Source organism: Vipera berus, assembly GCF_964194415.1.
Source record: "Vipera berus genome assembly, chromosome: 16".
Lineage (NCBI taxonomy): Eukaryota > Metazoa > Chordata > Lepidosauria > Squamata > Viperidae > Vipera > Vipera berus.
Window position 1 is genome coordinate 8,028,748 of NC_138219.1, and position 12,798 is coordinate 8,041,545.

A 12,798-nucleotide genomic window follows, 5' to 3' on the forward strand; every position below is an offset into this window, starting at 1 on the left:
GCATTGCAACGCCGCCGCCGCCGCCGCTGCAGCACAAGCAGCTGCTGGGCCCGCCCGAGAAGGGGAACTTCCTGCCGGCCGCCCTTCCCGGGCCTCCGCCCGCCGCTGCTCCGCTCGCTCGCCCGGCCCCTGCCCCGACCTCGCCCGCTCGCCCGCCTGCCAAGGCCCCGCCGGGGGACGCCCGGCCCGGGCTCAGGAGCAGAGGGGAGCCCCGCGGCCCTGCGCGCCTCGCGGCAGCTGGAACGAGACCAAGGAGGGGAGGGGGAGGGAGGGAGGGGGTTTCCCTGCCCCGCTGGCCCGGGGGGGAGGGGGCTGCCAGCGGGGGAGGGGAGGGTCCGGGCGGAGAAGAGAGGGAGGGAGGGGAGGGGAGGGAGCGGTTGGCGCTGCGCCCTTGGAGCGCCTGGTTGGTTGGTGGGGACCCCCGTTGGAAGGCTGAATGGGAGGGGGCTGGGGGGGGGGTTTCCTGGCCAAGGCGGAGAGATTGTCAAGGTCGGGGGTCCCAGGGGTCTTTCAAAAGCAGAGTCAGCAGGGGGCTGGACTAGAAGACCTCCAAGGTCCCTTCTATTCTATTCTATTCTATTCTATTCTATTCTATTCTATTCTATTCTATTCTATTCTTCTATTCTATTCCATTCCGTATTCCATATTCCATATTCTATTCTATTCTATTCTATTCTATTCTATTCTATTCTATTCTATTCCATTCCATTCCATTCCATTCCATATTCTATATTCTACTCTATTCTATTCTATTCTTCTGTTCCTTATTTCTATTCTATTCTATTCCTTATTTTTATTCTATTCTATTCTATTCTATTCTATTCTATTCCATTCCGTATTCCGTATTCCATATTCCATATTCCATATTCCATATTCCATATTCCATATTCTATTCTATTCTATTCTATTCCATTCCGTATTCCGTATTCCGTATTCCGTATTCCGTATTCTATTCTATTCTATTCTATTCTATTCTATTCTATTCTATTCTATTCTATTCTATTCTATTCTATTCTATTCTATTCCATTCCATTCCATTCCGTATTCCATATTCTATGTTCTATTCTATTCTATTCTATTCTATTCTATTCTATTCTATTCTATTCTATTCCATTCCGTATTCTGTATTCCGTATTCTATATTCTATTCTATTCTATTTTCCATTATTTATTCTATTCTATTCTATTCTATATTCTGTATTCTATGTTCTATTCTATTCTATTCTATTTTCCATTATCTATTCTATTCTATTCTATTCTTCCTTTTTCTTTCTTTCCTTCCTTCTTTCCCTCCCTAGCTCCTCTATTCCTTCCTTCCTTCCTCTTTCCCCCTCCCCTCTATTCCACTCTTCCCTGCCTCCCTCTCTCCTCTATTCCTGCCTTAGAGGCTTGGAATTAACAGAATAAGAGAGTTGGAAGGGACCTTGGAGGTCATCTAGTCCAACCCACTGCTCAGGCAGGAAACCCTATGCCGCTTCAGGCCAAAAGCTTCATCATCACTTAAAATGCAGGTCATGCTGATGTAGTGACTATAGCGAGGACTAGCGACTTGATTCTTCAGCAAAGCTAAGTGTAAGCCACGACTGCGCTTTTAGGGTACGGTTTCAGCTTTGCTTGACAGAGCCGTGCAGGTCATTCACGCGAGGACTGGTGGCAAAGTGAATTGTTCCAACATCATTGCAACTACAATGATGCAGACGCTCTCCGAGGCAGACGCTAAACGGGGACTACCTGTTCCAAATATTTTTTTTTAAAAAAAACCTCCGTTTAATACAAAAGGCAGGAAAAAAAAACACGCCACAATTTAATCGGCGTAGCCCGTTTCTCCGTCGCTGCTCTCGTCCTCCGAGACCACATCCTCGGGGTGGCAGGCAAAGCAGGTTTTGCCCATGTCTTTCCAGCAAATTCGGCAGTAAACGGTTTCGCACTCGGGGTTCGAGCACGTCAGCGAATGGCGGGATTCGGGCCGGTTGCAAAGAATGCACCGCCGGAGCAGGATCCGTTTCAGGAATGGACACCAGCGTCCGATCTGATTCAGCAGCGGCTTCCTCTGAAAGGGAGAGAAATTCAGGCTCCAGATTCACCGGAGTTTTTCCACAAAAAGGAAGATTTGAGATGGGAAGCCATCGACCTTGCTTGTCGGACGGTCGCAAAAGGGGATCGCGTGACCCCCGGGATGCTGCGACCCGTCATAAATAGGAGCCCAGTTGCCAAGGGTTCTGAATTTTGATCCTGGGGATGCTGCAACCGTCGTAAAAAGGGGTCATAAGTCGCTGTTTTTCACTGCCATTGTAACGTCAAATGGTCAGTGAATGAACTGTCGCGACCTTTTGACGAGCAACACCAGTGAGGGAAGCCATGTTCACTTAACAGCCGGATGACTCAGCAGCTGTGGCAGGAAAAGTTGTAAAACGGGGCAGGTGTCTCTTTAACGACAGAAACGTTGGGCTCAATTGTCGTAAGTCGAGGATTCTTCTACAACCGGCCCGGCCCCAAAAGCAGGTCGGCTGCGAGAATCGGCAATGGGTGTCCAATCGGCCTGATTTGGCAACGGGTGCAGCGGCTCGGGTGGGCACAAAAACCCACCCTGCGGGGACCGAAGAAGGGAGACACCCATCCGAGGCTAAAGGGAAGCTTTGGAGGTCCCGGGGCTGCCCAAGGGTGGAGGGACGCGAAGGAGAAAGGAAGGAAAAAAACTGCCTGCCAGCTAACAGGGCGGGGTGGGGAGTTCGAATGCCGCTCCGTGCTGGAAGCCCAGCTCCACGTGCCAAAAATATTTGCAGAAGCAGAAATTCAGCCGGAAATAGCTGGGCGGAAGGTCAGCAGCTCTGGCTCAGCAGCCCAGAAGCGTCAATCAAGGCTGTTAGACCAAAGTGCAGGACATCCTCAACTTACGACCACCGTTCAGCCCCAAATTTCTGTTGCTAAGTGAGACGTTTGCTACCTTTTGCCCCACTTTACGGCCTTCCTCGCCCCAACTGTTCAGCGGACCGCTTACAAAAACGGGCACTTCTCCTAGGGCTGGTTTCCTCACGTGGCCTACCTCGAAGGGCTGGCGTGCTTACTCACCACTCTCTTGCGCCTCCGAGCTTGCAGGATGATGCGCTTGCGTTGCACAATGACAAAAGCCACACGCCGACGAAGCATTTCGTTGTAGAGGTAGATGATTCGTTTCTTCTCACGCTGTCCGGGAGGAAAAACAAGCATCCAATCACCCGCCGGCTGGGGGATTCTGGGAGTTGTGATCCACCCATGCTGGCTGGGGGGGATTCTGGGAGTCAAACTCTGCCCCTCTTACAGCTCAAAGACACATAGAGGATCCAGAAGACGCCAAGTGATGCCTTTTTGTAACCCTCCTATCCCACCACCAATGTTGCACCCAGCATCCCATCCTTTCAGGATGCCCCCTTCACCCTTATTTGGGGGGGTCTTTGCCCTGATCGAGGGGCAAAGACGGGAGAGATGGACACCGATCAATTCCCCCCAACCTTGGGGAAGTAGAAGGCCGCAATGACCCTCCGGAGACGGAAAACGTAGACTTGCAGGAAACATAGCACCACCAAGGCGCCTAGCGGGATGGCGCATATGACGTACTCGTCCCGGCTCATCCCTCGCGGCTCTGGCAAGCACTCTGGGGGGGCAGAACAAAGCAAAAAGGGGGGGTCTGGGGTCCTGGCGTCCGGCCGGGCTGAGATCCTCCAGACGAGGAATACAGACAAGAACTGCCCAATCACGGTCACCAAACATTGTTGGTTTCTCAGTCTTGAGCATTTTAAGATGGGTGGACTTCAACTCCCAGAATTCCCCAGCTAGCTAGAGTAAGAGTTGGAGTCTACTGTGCTGGCTGGGGGAGTCTGGGAGTTGAAGTCCATCCATCTTAAAACTGCCCAGGTTGTCGAGCCTCCAGCAGCAGAGGAAGTCCAGCAGCAAAATGCAGGGGTCCAACAGCTGTCCATAAGCCCACCCTCGAAACGTCTGATTGGCCGAGCAGAGTCTGCCCCCTCCCACCCATCTGGGGCCAGGCGCCCCCTTGCTCCGCCCCACTTACGCAGGTTGTTGGTCTCCATCACTGTTTCGGAGGACGTGTTCAGGGCCCCGATGGTGCTTCGCAGGAGACGGGCCATCAGGGTTTCCCCGCCAACCTGGACTTCCAAGTGGTGGCTGCCTGCGTGGAGGGCCGGGGAAGGCTTGGTTAAGCCAGGTTTGGTCACACCAGGGTTTCTCAACCTGGGCAGCTTGGAGAAGTGAAGGAGAGACACGGAGAGAGAGAGGCTCGACGTCATCCCTAGTGGGGGGATTTGAACTCGGGTCCCCCCCCCCAGGGCCTAGCTTGGCACTTTGTAGCGCTGGAGGCTTTCGAGAAGGGGCTGAGCAGACACTTGTCTGAAATGGGATAGGGTTTCCTGCCTGAGCAGGGGGGGTTGGACTAGATGGCCTCCAAGGTCCCTTCCAACTGTTTGTCTTCCTTCCTTCCTTCCTTCCTTCCTTCCTTCCTCCCTCCCTCCCTCCCTCCCTCCCTCCCTCCCTCCTTCCCTCATCCCTGGAGGTTTTCCAAGAAGAAATTGGACAGTTATGTGTCTGAAACGGGATCGGGTCTCCTGCCTGAGCAGGGGGGTTGGACTAGATGGCCTCCAAGGTCCCTTGCAACTCTGTCCTTCTGTTAACGCTTTCCCCACTGAGGTACAATCAACTTCATGAAAGGAACCACCCAGTAGAGTCACCCCAGCGTGCTTTCTCCTCTCTCCGAGGACTGAGGGCTGGGCCACTGTGGGCGGGGGTGGGGGAGAAGAACCTGCCGCCCTTCCGGAGCCGGGTGCGGATCCATCCGGGCGGGGTGGAGGTGGAAGGTGGCACTCACTGCGGAAGGAATACTGGATGAAGGAGTGGTTCCGGATGGTGCTGAAGATGGTGAAGAGCAGGGCGTCCAGGGCAGAGGCCATCAGCAGGAAGAGCAGGGGGGGCAGGCAGCCCAGCAGCTCCAGCATCTGGGGGGGGGAAGGGCAGGGTGGAGGGGGGAGGGAAGGAAGGAAGGAGGGGAAGAAGAAATAAAGGAAAAGAGAAAGAGAGGGTGGAAGGAAGGAAAAGGGAAGGATTAGAGGGGAAGAGGGAAGGAAGGAAGGAAGGGAAAGAAGAAATAAAGGAAAAGAGAGAGGATGGAAGGAAGGAAAAAGGGCAGGGCGGAGGAGGGGGGGAGGGAAGGAAGGAAGGAGGGGAAGAAGAAAAAGGAAAAGAGAAAGAGAGGATGGAAGGAAGGAAGGAAAAAGGGAAGGAGGGAAGGATTAGAGGGGAAGAGGGAAGGAAGGAAGGAAGGGAAAGAGAAAGGATAGAAGGAAGGAAAAAGGGCAGGGCGGAGGAGGGGGGAGGGAAGGAAGGAAGGAAGGGGGGAAGAAGAAATAAAGGAAAAGAGAGGATGGAAGGAAGGAAAAAGGGCAGGGCGGAGGAGGGAAGGAAGGAAGGAAGGAGGGGAAGAAGAAATAAAGGAAAAGAGAAAGGGAGGATGGAAGGAAGGAAGGAAGGAAAAAGGGAAGGATTAGAGGGGAAGAGGAAAGGAAAGGAAGGAAGGAAGGGGGAAGAAGAAAAAGGAAAAGAGAAAGGAAGGAAAAAGGGAAGGGAGGAAAGGAGGGAGGAAGCAAGGATTAGAGGGCAAGAGGACAGGAAGGAAAGGAGGGAGGAAGGAGGGGGAAGAAGAAAGGAAAAGAGAAAGAGAGGAGGGAAGGAAGAAGGGAAGGGAGGAGGAGAGGGGAAGGGGACAGGAAGGAAGCATCAGTCAGCTGAGATCTGAAAGTACCAAGAGGGGGAACGAAGGCTTGCAGGGAATGTCAGGAGGACCTGGCCCTCAACCGCAGGTCCCCGAGACCCCCACCCGCTTCGCCCGCCCCCCCAGCTGCCCCCCCCCCGCTTGCACTGACCATAGGCTTGGTCTCTGCCGGCTGGAAGGCCAGGTGCAGGGGGTCGATGACCCGGCTCTCCTCCGCACGGCGCAGGGGAAGAAGCGTCCGCTTTTTCTGCAGGTTCGGGGGGGTGGGGGGGAGGGAAAAAAAATACGAGACACGGAGCCTCCCCTGCGGCTGAACTACAAAACCCAGCAGCCTCAGCCGGCTTCCCCAGCGGGGAGCGATGCCGGAGCCTCTCCTTTAGCAACCTTGGCATCGGAGACTTCAAGATAGACTGCTGCTGGTGCTGGCGTCCCTCCAACAACACCCACATGCAGGGTCCGGGGACTCCTGGCCCACCTCATGTTGCTCTCTCTCTCTCTCTCCACCCCCCCACCCCGACTTTCTTAAGTAGTAGCTCACCTGTTTCCGGCGTCTTGCATCGATTTGCCGGAAGTAACGGGAGATATACAGGTTGTCAAAACGGATGTCTTCGTTATACTTGTTGGTATAGGAATAAGCCCTGGCGAAGAGAGAGCGAGAGAGATGTCCAGAAACTTTTCGCATCAAGGAGGAAAGGAAAGGAAAGGAAAGGAAAGGAAAGGAAAGGAAAGGAAAGGAAAGGAAAGGAAGAAAGAAAGAAAGAAAGAAAGAAAGAAAGAAAGAAAGAAAGAAAGAAAGAAAGAAAGAAAGAAAGAAAGAAGAAAGAAAAAGAGAAAGAAAGAAAAAGAGAAAGAAAGAAAAGAGTTGGAAGGGACCTTGGAGGTCATCTAGTCCAACCCCCTGCTCAGGCAAGAAACTCGCCTATACCATCTCAGAGAACTGACTGTCTAGCCTCTTCTTAAAAACCTCCATTGTTGGAGCGCCTGAGATTTCTGGTGGCCAGCTGTTCCACTGGTTAATTGTCCACACTGTCAGGAAGTTTCTCCTTAATTCCAGATTGCTTCTCTCAAAGGAAGGAAGGAAGGAAGGAAGGAAGGAAGGAAGGAAGGAAGGAAGGAAGGAAGGAAGGAAGGAAGGAGATGGATGGATAGATAGGGAAGGAAAAGGAAGGAAGGAAGGAAGGAAGGAAGGAAGGAAGGAGATGGATAGATAGGGAAGGAAAAGGAAGGAAGGAGGGTCACTAAACAAAGTGTTCCAAGTCAAGGACCAGCTACAGGGGAAGAATGGGGCAGCCCTCCCCTCCCCTAGCCCCCCCCCTAAGACGGCCCCCAACTCACGAGGCGAAAACCAGGATAAACATGCAGGACAGCAGCACCCGCAGCATCGTGACAGCTGTGCCCAGCTGTTTGCCGCTCTGGTACACCTGCTCGTTGACATCGTCCACCAGGTGTTTGTGGGAGGACAGGTTGGACCCCACCAGCATCTCCTGGCGCTCCTCCTGGGGAGAAAGAAGGAAGGAAGGGCAGGGAAGCACTCAGCTACAGGCAGTCCTCGCCTTAACGACCGCATTGGTCACTAAGTGAGACACTTAGGGGACCTTTGACCCAGCGTGGGAGTTTTCCTGCCACCGTTCTTAAGGGAATCCCGGCAGTTGTTAAGTTAGTAACCCGGTCGTTAAGTGGATCAGGCTTCCCCCTTGTCAGAAGGTCACAAAAGGGGGGAATCACGTCATCCCAGTCTTAAGTACGAATCAGTTGCCAAGCGTCCGAATTTTGATCACACGACCGCAGGGGAGGCTGCGACGGTCGTGTGGAGAACGGTCCTAAGTCCCTTTTTTAAGGCCATCGTAATTTCAGAACGGTCACTAAACAAAACAGTTGTAAAGCTGTACAAGGAGTGACTCAGAGCAGTTGAAGCCAACGTTGACCCCTCCGACAGACCTGGATGACAACGCTGGCTGTGAAATCTTGGTTTAAGTTTTCCACCGAGCCGTTCACCCGGTCGTAGGTTTGGCCAAAATTCCCTTCCACGGGGATCTTGTCCCGGCACCAAGTGTTCATCACTGCGGGAGAGACGGAAGGTGGATGAAGAGATCGAGTGAGCGAGCCGTGTCGCAAATATATTTTTTTCCCAAGAGCGTGGGTGAGTCTGGGTAAGACTGTACCACTTTGCACGACCGGGGGGCGGGGAAGTAAACAGAATGGATTTCCCTTAACTCTAAGCCCCATTTCCAAAGTCCTTGCAGGAAGAAAGCTAGCGTTTCAAGGTGAAGAAATCCCGACGGGTCTTTCCTTGCAAGACTAACTTTCTACCTGCAGGGAAGTCACTCACCCTTGGCCAAATGGCAAAGGAAGCTGAACTTCATGGGGAGGCAGAGGAGGTGATTCACCAGGGGCACGGCAATTGTCTGCATGCAAGAGCGATGTTTGGTTTGGAACCAGGTTTGACAACGCTTGACTGCCTGCTGGATGATCTCTAGAAGAAAACAGAAATTCCCACATTTGCCCGAGAATTTATTTCCTTCCCTTCCCCTTCCTTCCTTCCTTCCTTCCTTCCTTCCTTCCTTCCTTCCTTCCTTCCTTCCTTCCTTCCTTCCTTCCTTCCTTCCTTCCTTCCTGGCTTTAGACATCTGGACTCCAACTCCCAGAATTCCCCAGCTGGCTGGCTGAGGAATTCTGGGAGTTGAAGTCCACAAGTCTTAAAGGGGCCAGGTTTAGGAGGCCCCCTTCTCTAGGGCTTGAAATCTCAGCTTAAACCCAGTTTAAAGACAGTTTCCAGCCACTCTTCGCTTCTTACGTTGGCAACGCATCCGTGTCTTCGCCTCGTAGACTTCCTGGGTCGAGGCGCTTCCTTCGGCTTCACGCACCAAACGGCTCTCCGTACCGGCTCGGCTCGCCACTTGCTTGTTCAGCTCCGTAAAGGAGCGCGAGACCTCTTGGGACTCGGTTCTCAAAGTCTTCCCACTTCGCTGCGTGGGAAATAGCAATGAGGGCCAAGCAGAAGGCCTAAAACCACTCAAGTGACTTCATGAGGACTAGAAGTATACTTGACCCACCAAGCATGCTGGGCAGATAACCAAAAATCAAGATGTTAATTCTCTTATGTGTCCTTTTAGCATAAAAAGGGCAATTAACACCGACAAAGATTTTTAATTAATCCATGCGCTAAGCTGAGCCTCGGAAGAGCATTTTAGTAGCAGACAGAACTCCAAAACCCATCACCTAGGCAGCTCAATGGGCACCCGCCGATTTCCCACAATGCCGTTTTGAAATTTAAACATGAACAGCAAGTTCTGGAAATGGCATTAAAACCCTCCATTTAATTACTGTTCCCCAGCCTTTTAATAAAATACCCCTCAAGAGGGCTAGCCCCTTGGCAAGTCTCAGCCCTGTGTTATTCTCACCACCATGTCTTTGAGGATCTTCCGCATCGGAGCCAATGAAATTTTCCAAGCTTTTTTGGAGTTTTCAATCTGTAATTCCACCGTGCAGCTAATGGACCGCACCACTTCACCCAAATTGTGACGGATGTTTGCCACCGGGCCTGCCAAGGAGGACAGTGGGGAAAAAAAGATTACAGAGTAGGGGGATCAGCTGTTCTAAATTTCCCAAGTGAAGGGCAGAAAAAGGGGCTAGTCCACATTGGCAACTGAAGCTTAAAAGAGTTGCAGTGACGCTATTTTCAAAAGTGAGGAAATGCTGCCCTCTGGTGGCCGGTCATGGAACTATGTCCCAAAACGGAGATACAATATTAAACATCCCAAAGCGGGAGTTTAAATGCTGCCCTCTAAGGGCTGGATGCTGCAATTGCCGCTTAAAGTGAATGCTCATAAAAACACTATATTTCTTTTTTTTAGAAGCGAGTATCTTTCTGTGGCTGCGTCTCTATTTATATCTGACATTTGCATAGAGGGAGCGATGCATGTTGCAGGATAAATGGTCCTCGGCGTTTAATGTGGAAATTTTCTGCCCCGTTTTTTATCCTTTTCCCAGTTTAGGAACAGAAGAATAGGAGGAGAAAAACAAAAGAAAAAACAATATATAACACTGATTCCGATCAGTGTGTCTGTGCAGGAAACCCATCTTAAAGCACGTCTTTCCATCATTTGAAAGAATCAAGCTGAGTGACTTTGGGCCAATCACCAGGCGGCGGCGAGTTCTAGTCCTGCCTTAGGCATGAAAGCCGGCAAAGTGACTTTCGGCCAGTCCCTTTCCCTTTCAGCCCAACCCACCTCGCAGGGCTGTTGTTGAAGGAGGGAAAACAGGAGGAGGAGGAAGAAGAGTTAGGCACGTTGGCAGCTTTGAGTTATTTTTTTTTTAAAAAAAAAATCATAAAGATGGGGGATACCAACAAATAAAATGAATAAAAATCTCGGTACCATCGTAGACGGCGGCTAACATGTATGTGAGAATATAAAGCCGTCCTTCCTTGCCCAGGAATTTAGGGATCACCAAGAGGCTGGCACAACGGAATTGCGGAGAGGTGCCCCATCCAATGGCAGCCACGCCTGGGAAAAAGAGGGCACAGCACAAAGATAATAAATAAATAAATAAATAAATAAATAAATAAATAAATAAATAAATAAATAAATAAATAAAAAAAATTATATATATATATATATATATATATATATATATATATATATATATATATATATATATATATATATATATATATATATATATATAAAATTCCATTTATATCCCGCCCTTCTCCGAAGACTCAGGGCGGCTTACAAGCTTAGCAATAATAATAATAATAATAATAATAATAATAATAATAATAATAATAATAATAATAATAATAGTGTTGGAAGGGACCTTGGAGGTCATCTAGTCCAACCCCCTGCTCAGGCAGGAAAGCCTATAGACCCATTTCAGAAAAAAACGGCTGTCTAGTCTCTTCTTAAAAACTTCCACCAGTGTTGGAGCCTTCACCGCTTCTGGAGGCAGGTGGTTCCACTGGTCACTTGTTCTAACAGTCGGGAAGAATCTACGTAGGTTGCTTCTCTCAACCAATCGAAAGATCCAGCTTTTGACTGATTTATTCATTGATTGATTGATTTTTGATTGACGAACGCGTGTGCCGCGCGTGAGTTAAAACACGATTGTAATCGACGCTCTATGTTTGTTTGCAAATTGGTGGGATGCTAACAACACTAGAGGAAAAAATGGGGTGAGGAGGGAAGAGGGAAACACACCTAGATCCCTTTAATTTCCCACAGGATTCTGCTGTAACTTTTTCCTTCCTTTCTTTCCCCTCCTGGGGTCTTGGCTTCTCCCCCAGAGCCACTTTTTACCTGTCATCCAGCCCAGCAATTCGACTTTGGTCTGTTCCCTGATGGTCATGGGAAAGATCAGGATTTTGCCGAAAGCTGGGGAAGAAGAATTTTAGATTTTAAGAAAGATCCTTTGGGGTGGGGAGGGGAAAGGCAGCAGGTATCCAATTTTATTTTATTTATTTTTTTTCCCCCAGCCTCAAAATGATTCTTTTCCGAGCCAGATTCTCCGAGTTTTCTTTAACGAGATTTATTCAGAATCCCACCAATTGAGGGAGTCTATAGATTTCTATTCTTTTTCCATATGGGCATCCACCCGTTTCTTTTTTTTTTTTTGTATTTTCTCTCCCAACTCTCCCCCACGGGCATGACTTACTCAAAGCAAATAAAATCCCGACTCCAGCCCCGAGAAAAAACTTGGTAGGCCGGAATTCGTCAGGTTGACTCCACAGGAAGTTAACGAAGGTTTTGGGTAAGAAAAAGCTAAGAAAGTGCTTCAGGGCTGCGTAGAGAAAACATGAGTCACCCTCAGCGGGCAAATTAAAAACCTTATTTAAAATGTACCCAGATTCTCTTTACGCTGGAGATTAGATCCATTTTTGAGCAGGATGTGGAATACTGTATATCTATATGTATCTATCTTTAATTATATCTCTATCTATCTCTATCTCTATCTTTATCTCTATCTATTTCTATATCTATCATCTATATCTCTATCTATCTATCATCTGTCATCTATCTCTATATCTAATCTATATCTATACTGTATCTCCATCTATATTTATCTGAAAAGTAATATTCTCAGGTTTTTTTTTTTAAAAAAAACAATCTTGGTTGTAATGTGTTAGGGATGGAAGCTGTAATTGGTCTGCAAAAGATCACATTCATAGGTAACTATCAATGTCTGCAATCATCATATTTCCTTTCCGTCTGACCCCCCCCCAAAAAAGGATGGATCCGCTACTCAATGTTCTCTTGAGGACTAGAACCGTGGAGGCAATTTCCTTGCTTATTTTAAATCTGGTCTGTGAAATTACACACACACACACACACACACACACACACACACACACACACACATATATATATATATATATATATATATATATATATATATATCCCCCCTCCTCTGGACTTACTCGTGTTGGGTGACTTGACATGTTTCCCTTTCTGCCCTTTGAGCCTTTGATATTTCTCTCCCATAATCTGACCACCGGCTGGCTGGACCGACCGATCCAAAGCTGTCACCCAGCTACAAATGGGTCACTTTCAAAACGGAGCTGAATTCTAGAAAAACGGGTAAGTTCCGGCAAGGTCATTATTAGAAGGCTGACATCACAGAATGAGGCTGTTCTGTATTACTTGAAGCTATAATCCTGCTTTATCAAAAATCTTTATCAAAAACCGGACTTCCGCTGGCGGCGCGGCGCTGAAGACAGCCTCCCCTGGCTGCCCGCGGCTCAGCTGTTTGTTTTTTTGCCTGAAACAGCGCCGATCAGCTGTTCGGGCGAAATTGAAGCCCCCTCCTCGGGAGAAGAGGAGGGGGTGAGGCCCCAGGTAGGGGTAGAGTTCTCCGAGGCCGCCTGAGCTTTGAGCTTGGGCGGCTGAAGGATCGAACTCCCCCGAAGCCTGGGTTGCTCCCAGCTGGCCGTCGTCTCTGCTCTGAACTTCCTGGAGCAGAGCCAGGCGTCTGCGAACCAGCCCTGCCTGATGAAAGGACTATGATTTAAAGGAGCAGGCAGAGCGGTACAAGAGGAAAAGGTGA

At 49.5% G+C, this 12,798-nt stretch overlaps 1 protein-coding gene across 5 annotated transcripts; it reads right to left on the minus strand.

The window, feature by feature from the left end:
- Positions 1 to 322: 322 nt before the first annotated feature.
- Positions 323 to 12,336, minus strand: DCST1 (DC-STAMP domain containing 1). Of its 5 annotated transcripts, XM_081340479.1 has the most exons (16): positions 12,173 to 12,336; positions 11,410 to 11,535; positions 11,055 to 11,129; positions 10,134 to 10,262; positions 9,159 to 9,298; positions 8,552 to 8,723; positions 8,087 to 8,230; positions 7,696 to 7,817; positions 7,093 to 7,253; positions 6,296 to 6,395; positions 5,909 to 6,004; positions 4,858 to 4,984; positions 4,048 to 4,164; positions 3,488 to 3,630; positions 3,069 to 3,182; positions 323 to 2,049 (listed from the first exon to the last, which is right to left on the minus strand). In XM_081340479.1, the coding sequence occupies exons 1-16, from the start codon at positions 12,234 to 12,236 to the stop codon at positions 1,804 to 1,806; spliced, it is 2,076 nt and encodes a 691-aa protein (XP_081196605.1). In that variant the 5' UTR covers positions 12,237 to 12,336; the 3' UTR covers positions 323 to 1,803. The 5 variants fall into 5 exon arrangements, 4 of the variants coding, with proteins under 4 accessions (XP_081196605.1, XP_081196606.1, XP_081196607.1 ...); XM_081340480.1 differs by lacking the exon at positions 11,410 to 11,535; XM_081340481.1 differs by lacking the exon at positions 11,410 to 11,535 and having other exon boundaries at positions 3,594 to 3,630; positions 4,048 to 4,234.
- Between the last annotated feature and the right edge of the window lie 462 nt (positions 12,337 to 12,798).

Bases quoted from the DNA above. Each gene is read 5' to 3' on its own strand.
- DCST1 (XM_081340479.1), bottom strand. From the start codon at position 12,236: ATGGGAGAGAAATATCAAAGGCTCAAAGGGCAGAAAGGGAAACATGTC. The intron at 11,536-12,172 runs GTAAGTCCAGAG...TTCTCTACGCAG, and splicing joins TGTCAAGTCACCCAACACGA to CCCTGAAGCACTTTCTTAGC. The intron at 7,818-8,086 runs GTGAGTGACTTC...TCTCTCCCGCAG, and splicing joins CCTTTGCCATTTGGCCAAGG to TGATGAACACTTGGTGCCGG.